We start from the raw sequence: 15879 nt of genomic DNA on the forward strand, positions 1-15879 counted from the left end.
CTCCTGCTTGAGGGCTGCATAAGAGAAGAGTGAGCAGTTAGTAGCCTGGAAGAGAAGTGTGAAAACAAAAAACATTGTTTTAATGATGCGATATTAAAACAGCAATACAGCTCTTTTTCTAGTGTCTTAACATGTATCTGTTGTAGGAGATCTTGATCTCATGGAATTAAGCATTAAGACTGACTTTACTGGAAAGTAAAACACTAAAGATCAGTTTAACATATTACCACTCAAAAATGAGAAGAAAGCAACTTAGTATTTGAAGTTCACTTCCTATAATCTAGAGACTAGGCAAAGTGCATGGTTCAACAAGACAAAATTTGAATGACAATTGGTAGGTATCAAGAGGATTTGCTTTCTAAAGCTGAAATGCAGTAGTTTAATAGTTACAAGGAAGTATTACTAGAAAGATAGAAAACCATAATCCTAATGAATATCCAAGTACACCAAACCTGTCCTTCAGTTGTTAGGCCTGTCCTCCCAATCTTCTGGTGTAGGTGAGTTAAAGGTTCGTTGATACTATTTGGTCAGACAGGGAGACTCCTCTCTTGCATCCTGCTCTTCACCCCACTATTGGCAGGGATAACCTTCAGGAATCTAGGCCCCACATTCTGGGATTCTCTCCTTAGAAATGATCTCTGACCAAGACTCTTCCTAATACTCTGTATCCATGTTCTTCCTTTATAGCCGTGATAATCAAGGTAAAAAAGTTCTATATAAAATGCAAGCAGTAGTTATCTTGGCCAACATTTGTTTTATTAAAGCACAAATCATTCATGCTGTTATTTGTAGAATCTAATTAAATACAAAATGGCTCCCATAACAGCTCTTGAATTTAAGTACAAGAGGAGATGCTCAAAAGTGACATTTAAAATTACATTCTATTTGAAGGTAACGCTCCACGTCAAACACTGAATTCCAGTATTCTTAAACACTAAAACCATCTCCCCATCTTTAGTTTAAGAAAATTATTGCAAAGTTTTCTATAAACCCAAATCATTCATCGAAACTTTCTGCTTCACAATTTCAAACCTGTCTCAAGAACTGATTGACTAATTATGTACTTACCCAATGTGATGGCCTTGAGCATATGGAACTACAAGAGAACAATGTTGCCAGAGTCAGAGTCAAAGACAAAGTCAGTGATCATGAGACCAACTAGGAATTCCTAGATTGTCTTAACCCTTCCAAAACAGGACTCAGCTAGTTTGTAGCTTAGTCAAAATTTCATTTTTGAAGCCATGTTCAAAGCAATCTCGCTTTATGAGTGAGCAAAGTCCAGGTTGCAGCAAAGCATTTTGCTGGTGCCCTATGTATACTTTAAGCAAATTGGTACTTCCACTATGATGGTATTTTCCATACACAATGCGAGTCTTTATTCCTGCCAGACCCTTAATTCCAACCCCATATACCAACTTTAAACTGAGCATGCAGCATGCTCAAGAGTGAATGAACTGTTGAACTGATGCAAGGAGCCAAGCATAGCTAGGAGCTGAATCAAGTTTTGCAGTAAGATTAAAAAATTAAACATCTTAGCCCAAAAAGAACTCTCTCCAGTAGAGAGATGTGCAAGGAATAAAGGTTTAACTATGGTTTTTGCTGAAAATGTTATGTAGTCACCACTTATTCAGTTTATGTGAACTAAAAGCAAGAGGGTCAGTACTTCCTTCTAAAATTTTGAAGCTGATGATTTGCGCTTCTTTTAAAAGACCCACAAGTTATATCTTGAGTATTGAATGCAAAAAAGGTTATGCTGCAGCTAAAAACCCTAGTTAGATTCCACTTGCAGTTCTGTTAGGATCTGTTGCCTAGATCTGCTAAAGGAAATACAAAGGTTTACAAGAACAATACCTGGACTTCAGGGGATTAGGTCTGTGCACATATTATGCAAGTTGATCCAGTTTTCTGGACAATTTGTACTGAATTCCTTGGAAAGTGTCTCTTCACCTATTCTACAAATTGCTGTTGATAAAAGATCAGTTAAGTTTTAAAATCAGAGGTTGATTAATTTTTTTTTAAAACTCAAAGAACATGGGCCAAAAACTAAGTATATGCATTAAGCCAAAGATCAGCCATGATCTAGCTGAACCGAAGGGGCTCATGGGCTGAAAGGTTTACTGTTCTGATGATCAAATTAAGTTGCAGTATTTTTCAATTCCACCCCCACATCTCAATCTCAAGTACGTGTACAACAGTACAATTTAAAAGCAGATACTCAGCCTCAGTAATAAATTGAGCAGATGGAATCAGGAAGTGCTGGAGATACAGGTTTCACAAGCATCTGTACAGAGAAATTGAGTTAAAATGTTGCAAGTCCAATACGAAGGATCATACTGAATTTGAAGTGTTAACTGTTTTGCCTCAGAACTGCATAGTTTTGCCAACACCTGGTTTTGGTCTCAAGTTTCTAGCATCTACAGGGCTGTGCATTGGAAGAATTTGAATCAAGGATTTTTGTGAGGTAGCAGACAAAAATCTGGTACTGTGTAAGGCAACACAGTCAGGCACAAGGGGGTTTATAAAACAAAAGTACACTGTTGCTGTCAGACTGCTTAAAAGAGGGAAGGCCTGGATGAAAGCTGGCTAAAACAGTAAGTCGTATTCACCACATTCAAAACAAATACTCCAGAACAAAGTCAACAAGTAGTTGCAAAAGAACAAGTGAAATTTTTAATGTCCCTCAGGCCTAATTTCAATACTGCAAGTGTTCAAAAGCAAGCATTCCACAAAATACGACCTCCAGCAAGTAGAAATCAGAGTTCTACCATTTTGATTTTAAAAAAGCAATTCTAATCCATCTTTTCATAAAGATGGATTTCCCTTTACCCAAACCAACAAATCTGCACTAAGAAAAGCAGCAAGTTGACAGCTACATTTATTCCAAAAATGTGCCTGGAAAGTTAAAACTTGTTACAAGATATACAAAGAACTGGAAACAAAACCACTAATAAAAGCAATTGCCGCAAACGAAGTTAAAACCCTCAGCATCTTCAGGTATTGCACCCAGAAAGAGAGACTACAGACAAAAAGGGAGATAAATTCAAATGTAGTTTATTATGAAAAAAGTTAAAACAAAAAAGAATGCAGATTTCTTGGTATGCATTGCTCGAGTACATTTTGCAGCTACGCAACCCCCTTTTTAAACCATCACCCAAGCCCTCCCCCCAAAAAAGGGCAAACTAAAAGGCATATCCTCCGTAATCTCTGTTCCTGCTTCTATTGCTAACACCGTAATCTCCCCTGTAGGGTCCAGCATATTTTTCCATACCACCCCCTCCTCTCATAGGACCATAGTTGGACTGCTCAGGGGAATAACTCCCAAAGTTGTCATAAGCATCCTGGAAATTTCCACGATCGAAGCCACCGCCTCCTCTATAATTCCCAATCTGATCACCATAGCTGCCGCCTGAGAAAGAACGGTCACGCCGAGGATACCCCCCATCACCATAACCACCATAGACGTCGCCTCGATTTCCTCTATCATTGTAGTAGCCGCCTCCGCCGCCGCCATACCCGGCCGCGTTTCCAAAATTGCCATTACTCCGACCGTTTCTCTGGCTAAAGTTGCCAGCTCGGCCTCGAGGTCTAGTTGCGCTCTGCATCTCCTCCTTCGACAAACCTTTCTTGACTTCACACCGGTAGCCATTAATCATGTGGTACTTCTGTATAACCGCTTTATCAACAGAATCATGGTCATCGAAGTACACAAAGGCAAAGCCTCTTTTCTTGCCAGTCTCTCGGTCACAGATCACATCTACTTTCTCAATCATACCATAGTCTGAGAAGTAGCTTTGTAAATCATTCTCGCCAAGGTTCTCTTTTATACCGCCAACAAAGATCTTCTTTACCTTCATGTTGAAGCCAGGTTTGTTGGAGTCTTCCCTTGGCACAGCTCGTTTCAGATCCACCGTGCGGCCATCTAAGACATGAGGCCTAGCAGCCATTGCAGCATCCGCCTCGCTCGGCGAAGAATATGTGACAAAGCCGAAGCCTCGGGGGCGCCGGGTGATCGTATCTTGTACGACAACACAGTCAGTTAGCTTGCCCCACTTCTCAAAATGGTTCCGCAGGTTCCCTTCTACCGTTTCAAAGCTGAGCCCGCCAACAAATAGCTTACAGAGCTGTTCCCTCGCCATGTTGCAACAACCGCTTTCACTTCACACTGCGGGAGACTGACTGCCTGCCTAATGAGCGCCTTATATAGCGGGGTGGGAGGGGGCGGGGCTACACCTCCGCTCCGCCGTCCTGATTGGCCCGCCTCTGGCTGCTAGGTAACCTCAGCCCCATTCTGTGCTGCAGTTGAGGAGCCCTGTCTGTTCCATTGTCCTCCAGAGAAAGAGACATGGAGTGATCACCTCAAGCTGCAAGCTTCAACCACTGCTCACCCCAATAAGAAACACATCCTTTGTATATAGTAAGGAGCACATTGTAAACTTGGGTGCAGGTAATGCACAGCCGCTGACTTGTTTAGCGTTGACTGTTGTGGATGTGCGCATGTGCACGATCACTCAGGCCCGTTTTGCCTTCCTCTGGCGGCGAGAGAGCGGGAAATCGCCTGATTCCCCGGCGGCGAGTCCTTTTCGAAAGGCCGGACGTCGAGCGACCCGGCGGATGTCAAAAATATAGATCGGCGTCCACACGGCCCGACCTAAAATGGGCGCCTTCCGCTCCAATATGGTGCGCACCCACCCCCAAGATATGCCACTTTCCCATTTCAGTTGGTGCTTCCCCCCCCCGGGCGGGAGGGGCAACGGAACAAGTGACATAGGAAGTAAATTGCACACAAACAAGAAGTGAACTCCAGGCGTAAGTTTCTTTTTCCACGTGTTGTGCAGTTGAAGCTCAGTCTTTCAAGTGAGGGGCGGGATTAGATTACTGTGTTATCTAGACTAGAACAGGCACACGTAATAGAATTGTTATTTAAATATTATATTACGTTCTTAGTTTCCTTTATCGCGTAGGAAGTTAGAAAACGAGAAATTATCATCGCAAATTTGATAATAACAGGGACCATCATAGGGAAACTAGGGTTGCCGAATGTGATTAAATATAATGCGGGAGCTTTCATCACTTAGCCCCACTGATTCGTGCACCAGTTGAAAAGCAATAAGATCCAGACGTGGATAATACTGGACTGACAACCAAACACATATCTAGCTTCGGGCGACTGTACGGACTTTGCATATTCCCCTTGTGTCTGTATGAGTTTTCTCCAACAGTCCAAAAATGTGCAGATTAGTTGAATTGGCCTTGCTAAATTGCCTGTAGCGTTCAGGGATGTGCAAGGTCAGTGGATTAGCCATGGGAGATGTAGGTTTTTCGGGCAAGGTAGTAGGTCTGGATGGCGTGTTCTTCAGAGGGTCGATGTGAACTTAATGGACTAGATGGCCTGCTTCCACATTATTCTATTTTGTCTGTATTGGATTTTTAAAATAATTCCTTCAGAGTGCAAACAGACCACTTGGCCCAACAAGTCCACGTAGACTCTCCAAAGAGCATCCCATCCTGACTCACCCCCTACCCCATCCCTGTAACCCTGCATTTCCCGTGTCTAATCCACCTAATCTGCATACCTTTGGCCTGTAGGAGGAAGCTGGAGCACCAAGAGGAAACCCACACAGACACAGGGAGAATGTGCAAACTCCACACGGATGGTCACCCAAAGCTGGAATTGAACCTTGAGTCTCTCACACTGTGAGGTAGCAGTGCTAACCACCAAACTGCCAACTCAGTACGTAAGAAATAGAAGTGGAAGTAGGCCATCTGGCCTGTTGGCCCTGCTCTGCCATTCAATTAAATCAGAGTGTGGACTCAGCACCATTTATCCGTCTGCTCACCATTATCCTTAATTCCCTTCCTATTCAAAAATCTGTCTATCTTTGCCTTAAAAACCGTTCAACAAAACAGTTTCAACTGCTTCACTGGGTAGGGAATTCCACAGATTCATGACCCTTTGAGTGAAGAAGTTGCTTCTCAACTCAGTCCTAAATCTGCTGCCCCTTAATTTGAGGCCGTGCCTCCCAGTTCCAGTTTCACCTGCCAGTGGAAACAACCTCCCCACTTCTATCATATCTATTCCCTTGTAATTTTATTTGTTTCTCTAAGATTCACTCCCCCCATTCATTCTTCTAAATTCCAATGGGTATCGTCCCAATCTACTCCATCTCTCCTCATAAGCCAACCTCCTCAACACTGGAATCAACCTAGTGAACCTCCTCTGCAACCCCTCCAGTGCCACTATATCCTTTCTCAAGTAAGGAGAACAAAACTGTACACAGTACTCCCTTTATGGCCTCACCAGTACCCTATACAGCTGCAGCAAAACCTCGCTATTTTTAAACTCCATGCCTCTAGCAATGGGAAAGATTTGCAGGGCTATAGGGAATAGTTGAGAAGCGGCATGAGGTCCATTTGCCTTCTTAATAACCTGCTTCATCTGCAAACCAACTTTTTGTGATTCATGCACAAGGGCATCCAGGTCCCTCTGTTGCACTTGTTTACCATTCAAATAACTGTCCATTTAGCTGTTATTCCTACCAAAATGGATAACCTCACATTTACTTTTGAATAAGTACTTGACCTCGTGCCACTTCTCAACTATTCCCTATAGCCCTGCAAATCTTTCCTTTTCAGATAATGAGCAAATTCCTTTTAAAAACCTGAACTGGCTGTGTCTACATCACACACTGAGACTGTGTTCCAGATCATAGCAACTTGCTGTGTTTTTCTTCATAAGACCATTGTTTCTTGGTCAGTTTCCGTAAATCTGTACCGTCTGGTTCTTGATTCTTCTACTAATAACAACAGTATCTCCCTATCTGTTATGTCATGAGAATTAACAAGAAAGTTTCTAACCCACTCACCCCTGAGTTGCTCTCCATAATACGATGGGAAGGAGAGACATCGGTCAGCCCACCTGTGCTTAGGTCTTTTGAGGCCCTAAGCCATAAGATATAGAAGCAGAAGCAGGCCACTCAACCCACAAGTCTGCGCTGCCATTTAGAGAATTGCTGATCTGATAATCTTTAATTCCACTTTCCTGCCTTTTCGCCATCATCCTTGATTCATTTCATAATTAAAAATCTGTCTATCTCAGCCGTGAGTATAGTTAACAACCCAGCCTCCATAGCCGTCTGTGGTAAAGAATTGCATAAATTCACTATCTTCTGACAGAAGGAATTCCTCCTCATCTCTGTCATACATGGGTGAACCCTTATTCTGAGATTATGCCCTCTTGTCCTAGAATCTCCAACAAGGAGAAACAAGATCACCCCATCTATCCTGTGAAGAATGTTGTCTTTTAAATAATGTTGCTTCTCATTGTTTAAACTCCAGTGAATATAGACCAAAGCTACCCAATTTCTCCTCATAAGAACAATCCCTCCATACCTGGGATCGACCTAATAAAACCTTCTGTGCACTGCTTCCAATGCCAGTACCCTTTTCCTTAGATAAGGGGACCAAAACCATTCTCAGTATTACATCTGTGACCTGTCATGTATAGTTTTAGCAAGACCTCCCTATTTTTATATTCTGTTCCTGTTGAAATAAAGGTTAATATTTAATCTAACTTCCCTGTTACCTCATGAACCTGTGTTCTACTTTTGTGGTTGATGCAAAAGGACCCCTAAACCCTTCTGTCTCGTAGCTTTCTGCAGTCTTTCTCCATTCAAATATTATTCATTTTCTGTATCCTTCTAGCCAAAGTGCATAACTTCATATTTTACCACATTGTATTCCATCTACCGTGCTTTTTGCCCGGTCACTTCACTTGGCTATATCCCTCTGCGGACTCCTTGTAGCATCCATTGCACCTGACTTCCCACCTATTATTGTGCCATCTGCAAACCTGGCTATAATATACTCTAAGATAACAAAGTATGAAGCTGGATGAACACAGCAGGCCAAACAGCATCTCAGGAGCACAAAAGCTGACGTTTCGGGCCTAGACCCTTCATCAGAGAGCTTATAATACACTCTGTTCTTTTTAATCCATATCATTAATATATGTCATTACTGACTATGATCCCAACACTGATTCTATGGACTCCATTAGTTACAGGTTACCATTCTGAAAGTGCCCACCCTTTATCCAAATTTTCTGTTTCTATTAGTTAGCCAATCCTCTATCCATTCTCATTTGCTATGTCCAACACCATTGACTCTTATTAAGTAGCCTAATGGGTGATATCTTATCAAATTCCTTTGGAAATCAATATATACTACATCCTGAGCTTCCCCTTTTTCTATGCTAACCCTAGTTGATTGTGTTATGCATTTCTAAATGTTCCACTGTTACTTCGTAACATTTTCCCAACAATGGGTGTTAAGCTAACTAGCCTATAGTTATCTGCATTTTTGTCTCCTTACCTTTTTAAAGTGTTACATTGGTAGTTTTCCAATCCTCCAGCACTTTTGCAGAAACTGTATTTCTAGTTACTTCTTTTAACATCTTTTAACATCCTAGGAAGCATCCCAATAGCTCAAAGGCACTTATTGGTCTTTGGACCCGTTAGTTACCCCGGTAATTTTTTCTAGTGATGGTTATTGTATTTATTTCCTCCCTTTTTGCTCTCTTTTTTCTGGTATTTTTTGAATGTTATTAGTATCCTCTACTGTGAAGACTGATGCAAAGTATTTATTCAACTCTTCTGCCATTTCCTGGTTCCCCATTATTATTTCACCTGTCTCATTCACCAAGGGGCCTATAGCCACTTAAGCCTCTCTCAACCTTTTTATATATTTAAAGAAGTTCTTGCTGTCCGTCTGATATTACTTGCAAGTTTACCCTCTGTTTTCACTTTCCCTTTTTTTTGGGTCGTCTTTTGTTGCCTGTACAACTTCTCCAAATCATCTGGTTTACCACTAATCTTTGCCACAGTAGATTTTTTCTTTCAATTTGATGCTGTCCTTAACTTTCCTGGTTAACTATGGTTATCCCATTCCTAGAATCCTTCTTTTTCACTGTGATATAGTTTTGCTGTAAGCCCTTTTTATTCAATTATCTGCCATTGCTCCTCAAACATGTCTGTACTAATCTCCTTTCCCAGTCCACTCCAGCTAGCACTGCTCTCATTCCTTTGTAATTACCCTTATTTAAGTTTAACATAGTTGCTTCTGATCCATGTTTCTCCCTCTCAGACTGAATACTAAATTCTCCCCTGCTATGGTCACTGTTTACCCTGAAACCAATTATGAAACTTGCCTAATTATATGTTACCAGATCCAATAAATAGCCTAATCCTTGATTGGATCCACAATATATTGTTTTAGGAAACAATCAGGAATACACTCTATGAATTCTTCCTCCTGTCTACCTCTGCCAGTCTGATTTTCCAATCTGTATAAAGATTAAAGTCACCCACAATTAATGTATAATTGTTTTTTACATGCCCTCATTAAATCCTGATACAGCCTTTGTCCTACTGTTTAGCTACTTTTAGGGCCCCTACTGACTGTTCGTATCTGTGAATTTTTCCCCTTGTTATTCTCCTGCCTCCACTGATATCCATTATACATCTTCCAATGCAAAATCATTTCTTGCTATCAACCTTATTCCAACACCTTATTAACAAAGCTAACACCCCCACCCTTTCCTTCCTGCCCTGCTTTCAAAAAGTCACGTGCCCCTGAATATTTAGTTCCCAGCTTTGATTTCTTTATAGCCACGTCTCCATAATGGCTATATGTTCATAACCTATACATATTGTTAATTCATTTATTTGTTGGGTCTGCAACATGCATTTGAGTAAGAGCCATTAATTTTGCCTATTTATCATTTTCCCCCTTTCACCCTATTTACTGCTGTTTTTCTATGTTTGTACACACTGTTCTTCCTGTCTCACACTGGGTAACATTATTCACATAGCTGCCCTGTAATGCTGCGCTATCCTTTTGCTTTATAACATACATTTCCACTCTCCTGAACCCTGTGCGCCCCCCCCCCCACCAAACTAGTTTAAAGACCCTTCTACCGTCCTCGTTATTTGATTTACCAGGACATGAGTCCGAGCATGACTAGTCAATTAATGGGCAGAATAGCATCCAATACTGCCTCTGTAGCCAGAATAATACACTAGGTAGTGGAAAGTGGGGAAAAATGACTGGGAGAAATGAAATTTAAGGGCAGGACATCCTATCCCATGGGCCATTCATAACTACCCTTTATATTGGGATAGCATGCATTATCCCCATATGTCTGTAAATGTCAACATAATACAGTATTTTAAGTCAGTGTTCTTTCATTAGAGTTCATCAAAGACCATTGAGTTAAAGATTAATTCTCTTTTTCTTCCTGTAGATGCTGCCTGGCTACATATGTCTAGCATTTTCTTTTTCTATATCAGATTTACAGTATTTGTAGTATTCCTTATTGTTTACTGCAAACATTACATTTTAGACACACTGAAATTCAGTGTTCTTAGTCTTGATTGTGAAAATATGTCCATATGTGATATTGAACAGGGTGTGTTATTGCTGGTCCAAAGGAAGATTCAGTGTACAGCTACTGGAGTTGGCTGTGGCAATTGTGATTCTTCTACAGCCTCCTACCCCCATCATGTCCTGGTGATAATAAAAAGATCAGTGACAGGTAATTAAAAGTAGAGAAGTTATATCAAAGAATTTCAATAAATATGATTTAACATTACAATCATTTTGCTTCACTATTTTGAACTTCTTCATCATTTAATCTGTGATGTAAAGAAGGTACACTAAAACTACACACAATGCTTTTATCTCCCTTCCTTAACTCATAGACCTCCACAGTTGAGGTCATGATAGTTTCAAGTAATTGTGCTGGCGTTTCGACGTACAGTTCCTTAGCCTATGAATATTTGTTTGCTAACAGTTATGTGGAACAAACAGCATGGCAGCCAATTACCGGTCTAAAACTAAAAGTAACACATGCAGCCATCCAGCATTGCCCAGCATCTGGCTTTTAATTGTCTATTAAAAGGAAGCAGATTACATAGAATTTGGAAGGTGTGCCACTATGAACTTAGGTGATAGCTGTAGGTTAGTACAGTATTCATGTTCTCTTTCCTCCTTTGCTCGTACAGCGCACATAATTTGTTATCCAAATTTGAAAGCAAATCTTTACTGAATTGTATTACTAATAACAGCTGCAAACCACGTAGAGACAAATAATATGTTAAAATCTGAACTGACGGTTAATAGCTGAAACAATGACAAGATTTCAAAAGTGCACAGTTCTATTGATTAAACACTATTTTATGAGCAACATATGTAAAGCATAAAATGGAATATTCCTCCTCCTTTTTAACATAACTGAAAAAAAAACCTTTCACAGTTGCATATTACATTGACCAGTAGACAATGAAGAAGGTTTTATAAGATTATAAATGGATCTTGATCAAATGAGTCAATGGACTGAAAAATGGAGGTGGAGTTCAATCCGAATAAATGTGAGGTATTACATTTTGGTACAACAAACAATGGTATGGTTTCTACAATTAATGGTAGGGCCTTGGGTAGTGTTGTAGAACAGGGGGACTAGGGGTGCAGATACATAATTCTTTGAAGTTTGCATTGCAAATAGACAGGGTGGTTAAAAAGACATTTAGCACACTTGCCTTCATTGCTCAGTCCGTTGAGTACAGGAGTTGGAACATCATATTGAGGTTGTACGGGACATTAGTAAAGCCTTTTCTGGAATACTGTGTCCAGTTCTGGTCACCCAGTTAAGGGAAGTATATTATTAAGCTGGAAAGGGTTCTGAAGAGATTTACCAGGATGTTGCCGGGTATGGAATGCCTCAGTCGTAAAGAAAGGCTGGATAGGCGGGGACTTTTTTCACTGGACCACAGGAGGTTGAGAGGCGACTTGACAGAAGTCTATAAAATAATGATGGGTATAGACAGAGTTAATGATAGGATGGGGGATTTCAAGACTATAGTGCTTATTTTTAAGGTGAGAGGAGACATTTAAAAAAAAACATTGTGGGGAAAACCTTTCACAGAGAGGGTGCATCATGTACGTAATGAACTTCCTGAGGAAGTAGTAGATGTGAGTACAATGACAACATTTAAAAGACATTTGGATAAGTACACAAATAGGAAACGTTTGGGGGCATGTGGGCCAAGAACAGCTGGGTGAGACTAATTTAGTTTGGGATTATGTTTGGCATGGACTGGTTGAACCAAAAGGCTCTGTTTCTGTGCTCCATGGCTCTATGATTATCAGTTCTCCCAGAATCCGTCCAAAATAATCCTTAGCTGCCAATGCTTCATTTGTATTCTTTTCCTTTCGTGGTCTGATTACTTCTAACCCTAGAACTGTCTTTCACAATGAAAGTTTTACTGTAAATCCTCACTGTAGTGCAAGCTCAGTAATGCCCAGTTTGAGTTCCACCAGGACCACTCAGCTCCTGATCTCATTACAGCCTTCGTTCAAACATAGACAAAAGAGCTGAATTCCAAAGGCAAGGTGAGAGAGACAGCCCTTGATGTCAAGGCTGAATGTGACATCAAGGAGCCCTGGCAAAACTGGAATCAATGGGTATCAGGAGGCAAACGCTCCGGTGGTTGGAATCATACCTGACACATAGGGAGATGGTCGTGGTTGTGGGAAGCCAATCATCTCAGCTTCAGGACATCTCTGCAGGCGTTCCTCAGGATAGTGTCCAAGGCCCAACCATCTTCAGCTGCTTCATCACTGACCTTCCCTCCATCATAAGGTCAGAAGTGGGGATGTTCACCAATGATTTCTCAATGTTCAGCACCATTCATGACTCTTCAGATACTGAAGCAGCCCATGTTCACGTGCAAAAAGATCTGGACAATATCCAGGCTTGGGCTGACAATGACAAATGACATTCATGCCGCACAAATGCCAGGCTATGACCATCACCAATAAGAGAATCTAATCACCTTCCCTTGACGTTCAATGGTGCTACCATCACTGAATCCCCCACTATCAACATCCTAGGGGTTACCATTGACCTAAAACTTAACTGGACTCACCACATTAACAGAGTGGGTACAAGATTAGGCCAGAAGCTAGGGATACTGTGGTGAGTATGGTGGTGATTCAACTCCACCTTTCCTGTAGTTCACAGCATCAGAGGTGCCAGTTTTCAACAATATGATTCAATCCACCTGCTCTCAGGTAGCAGCTGGAAGCATTGGATCTTGTAAAATTGGAGATTGTGGACCCTGACAATCACCTGGCAATGGTAGTGAAGAATTGTGCTTCAACACAAGCCATATCCCTATCCAAGCTGTTCCAGTACAGCTACAAAACTGACATCTGCCCCGATATGTCCTGTTTGTGAACTACAGAACAAATTCAATCAGCCAATTGCCACCCCATCAGATTACGCTGGATCATTAGCAAAGTGATAGGAGGAGTCATTGACGGTATTATCAAGTGCTCTGGCTTAGTAGTAACCTGCTCATTGCCAATCATTTTGGATTTCATCAGTCTGTCAGCTCCTGAACTTATTGCAGCCTTAGTTCAAAAGAGGTTGTTGATTTGTTTGCCAAGCTGGTAGGTTGATTTGCAAATGTTTTGTCACCATACTAGGTAATAGCATCAGTGCGCCTCTGATGAAGTGTTGTTGGTCTGTCCAGCTTGTTACTTATGTGGTCCGGTCTGATGTGGTGGTTGGCTTCATTTCCAGTTCTGCTTCGCAGTGTTTGTATATGTGGTTTACTTCCACATGTTTATTGAGGAAGTTCTGGGTTGAGTACCGGGCCTGTAGGAAATCCCATGCATGTCTTTAGTTGGCTTGTCCTAGGATGGTTACATTGTCCCCGTCAAATTGGTGGCCTCCTTTGTCCACGTGTATGGAAATGAGTGATAGGTGTTCGTGTCTCTTGGTAGCTTGTTGATGCGCAGGTACCATGATAGCTAGGATCCTTTGTTCTTGTCAGTTGTTGTTGTAGTGTAGCTGTGAGTTTGTGTGTTACCACGAGTGCTGCCTTCAAAAGAGTTGTAACACTCTGCAGCACCCCGAAATTGTAGAAAGCCAAAGAAGAACATCTCCACAGCGTCTTTAAAAACAACAGCTACTCAAAAAGTGTAGCCTACCCTTACTTAAACAACAGGAAGCTACAGCATGCCCGGATTTAATAGTCATCCTGCCATACATCAAGAACGTACCAGAGATGATCACCAGACTACTCTGACCACCAGTAGTTGAGTTAGCACACAAACCCATAGCTGCATTATAACTACAGATAAGAACAAAGGATCCCATACCCACAACTAATGGCACCAGCGTAAGGACTGCCAGAATACTACATCAGACAGACCAGGAGAAAACTAGCTATCAGGGTACATGAGCACAAACTAGCTACCAACTGTCACTCATTTCCATACCCTTGGACAAAGAAGGCCACCAATTCATCTGGGACATTGTTACCGTTCTAGGTCAAGCCAACAAAATTCACACACAGGATTTCCTAGAGGCCTGATATTCAACCCGGAACTCCATCAGCAAACATGTGGTAACAGACCACTACGAAGCAGAACCGCAAATGAGGCCAACCACCGCACCAGACCAGACCATGTAAATAACAAGCGGGACAGACCAACAATGCTTCAACAGAGGCACATTGATGATGTTACCTAGTATGGTGATGAAACACCAACCTACCAGCGTGGCAAACAAATCAACAACCTCATCCCCAGCTGGAGCTACAAGCCTTCTCAAAAACTTTAAATGGACAAAAGAGCTAAACATCAGTAGTGGGGTGAAAGTGACTGCCCTTGACATCAAGGCAATATTTGTCTGAGTATGACATCAAAGGACCCCAACAAAACCTAACACAAAGCTGAATTCCCCCACAAGAGCATTTTGGGGCTTGACCATAAACTGAAGTGGATGAACGGTATAATTAGTCTGGCTGCAAGAACAGGGCAGAGGCTAGAAATTCTGAGGTGAGTAGCCCACCTTTTATCTCACCAATTGTCCGTCCATCATCTACAAGGCACAAGTCATGATGAGTACTGTCCAGTTGCCCGAATGTGTGCAGCTCAAGAACACTTAAGTTTGGCGCCATCCAACACAAAGTAACCCATTTAATTAGCATCCCATCTACCACGTTCTACACAGTCCCTTCACCATCAATGAATGTGGCAGCAGTATATACCATCTAAAAGGTGCAGTGCAACAAACCCACCAAGGCTCCTTCAGCAGCCCTATACAAATCCTTGAACTCTATCACCTCGGGAAGCAGACATGGGAACACAGTCAACTGCCAACTCCCCTGTAAGCCACACAGTATCCTGACTTGGAATAGTATAGCTATTCCTTCACTGTTACTAGGTTAATGTCCTGGAACTTGCTTCTTAATAGCATTGTGGGTGTACCAACCTCTTAAGCAGTACCTTGGATCAATGATGACCCTCTTCCACACCATTGTAATAGGACCCTCACTATCATAGAATCCCTACAGTGTGGAAACAGGCCTTTTGGCCCAACAAGCCCACACCGGCCTTCAGACCATCTCACCCAGACCCAACCCCCTATAACCCACCTAATATACACAACCTTGAACATTATGGGCAATTTAGCATGGCCAATCCACCTACCATGCACATCTGTGGACTGTGGGAGGAAACTGAAGTACATGGAGGAAACCCACACAGACACAGGGGGAACGTGCAAACTCCATATGGATAGTCACCCGAAGATGGAATTGAATGCAGGTCCTTGGCACCGTGAGGCAGCATTGTTAACTACTGAGCCACAGTGCCACCCTATCTGATGTGATTGAATAGTCCAATAATGGATCTACAAATTCTGCCACATGAGGGTGATGCTTGCTGAAGCAGGCAGGTGGGACACTCAGGTTTATAAATTCTCCTCATTTTGAATGTGCTTGTTCTCCTTCTGGGCTTGTTTGACATGCT

General features: G+C 41.8%; 1 protein-coding gene and 1 long non-coding RNA gene across 2 annotated transcripts; one reads left to right on the forward strand and one right to left on the reverse strand.

Moving 5' to 3' along the window:
- Nucleotides 1–3035: 3035 nt before the first annotated feature.
- Nucleotides 3036–4190, reverse strand: LOC132210469 (heterogeneous nuclear ribonucleoprotein A3-like). Its single transcript, XM_059650676.1, has one exon. It carries the CDS (start codon nucleotides 4134–4136, stop codon nucleotides 3180–3182), a length of 957 nt encoding a protein of 318 aa, XP_059506659.1. The 5' UTR covers nucleotides 4137–4190; the 3' UTR covers nucleotides 3036–3179.
- A 108-nt stretch (nucleotides 4191–4298) lies between these two features.
- On the forward strand, nucleotides 4299–10736 carry LOC132210470 (uncharacterized). Its single transcript, XR_009446612.1, has 3 exons — nucleotides 4299–4806; nucleotides 5587–5731; nucleotides 10465–10736. It is a non-coding gene; the product is annotated as an uncharacterized LOC132210470 (long non-coding RNA).
- Nucleotides 10737–15879: the final 5143 nt, after the last annotated feature.

The sequence above is a fragment of the Stegostoma tigrinum genome, chromosome 13, assembly GCF_030684315.1.
Source record: "Stegostoma tigrinum isolate sSteTig4 chromosome 13, sSteTig4.hap1, whole genome shotgun sequence".
NCBI classification, from domain to species: Eukaryota; Metazoa; Chordata; class Chondrichthyes; order Orectolobiformes; family Stegostomatidae; genus Stegostoma; species Stegostoma tigrinum.

Coding starts and splice junctions, on each gene's coding strand:
- LOC132210469 (XM_059650676.1), bottom strand. CDS start 4,136: ATGGCGAGGGAACAGCTCTGTAAGCTATTTGTTGGCGGGCTCAGCTTT.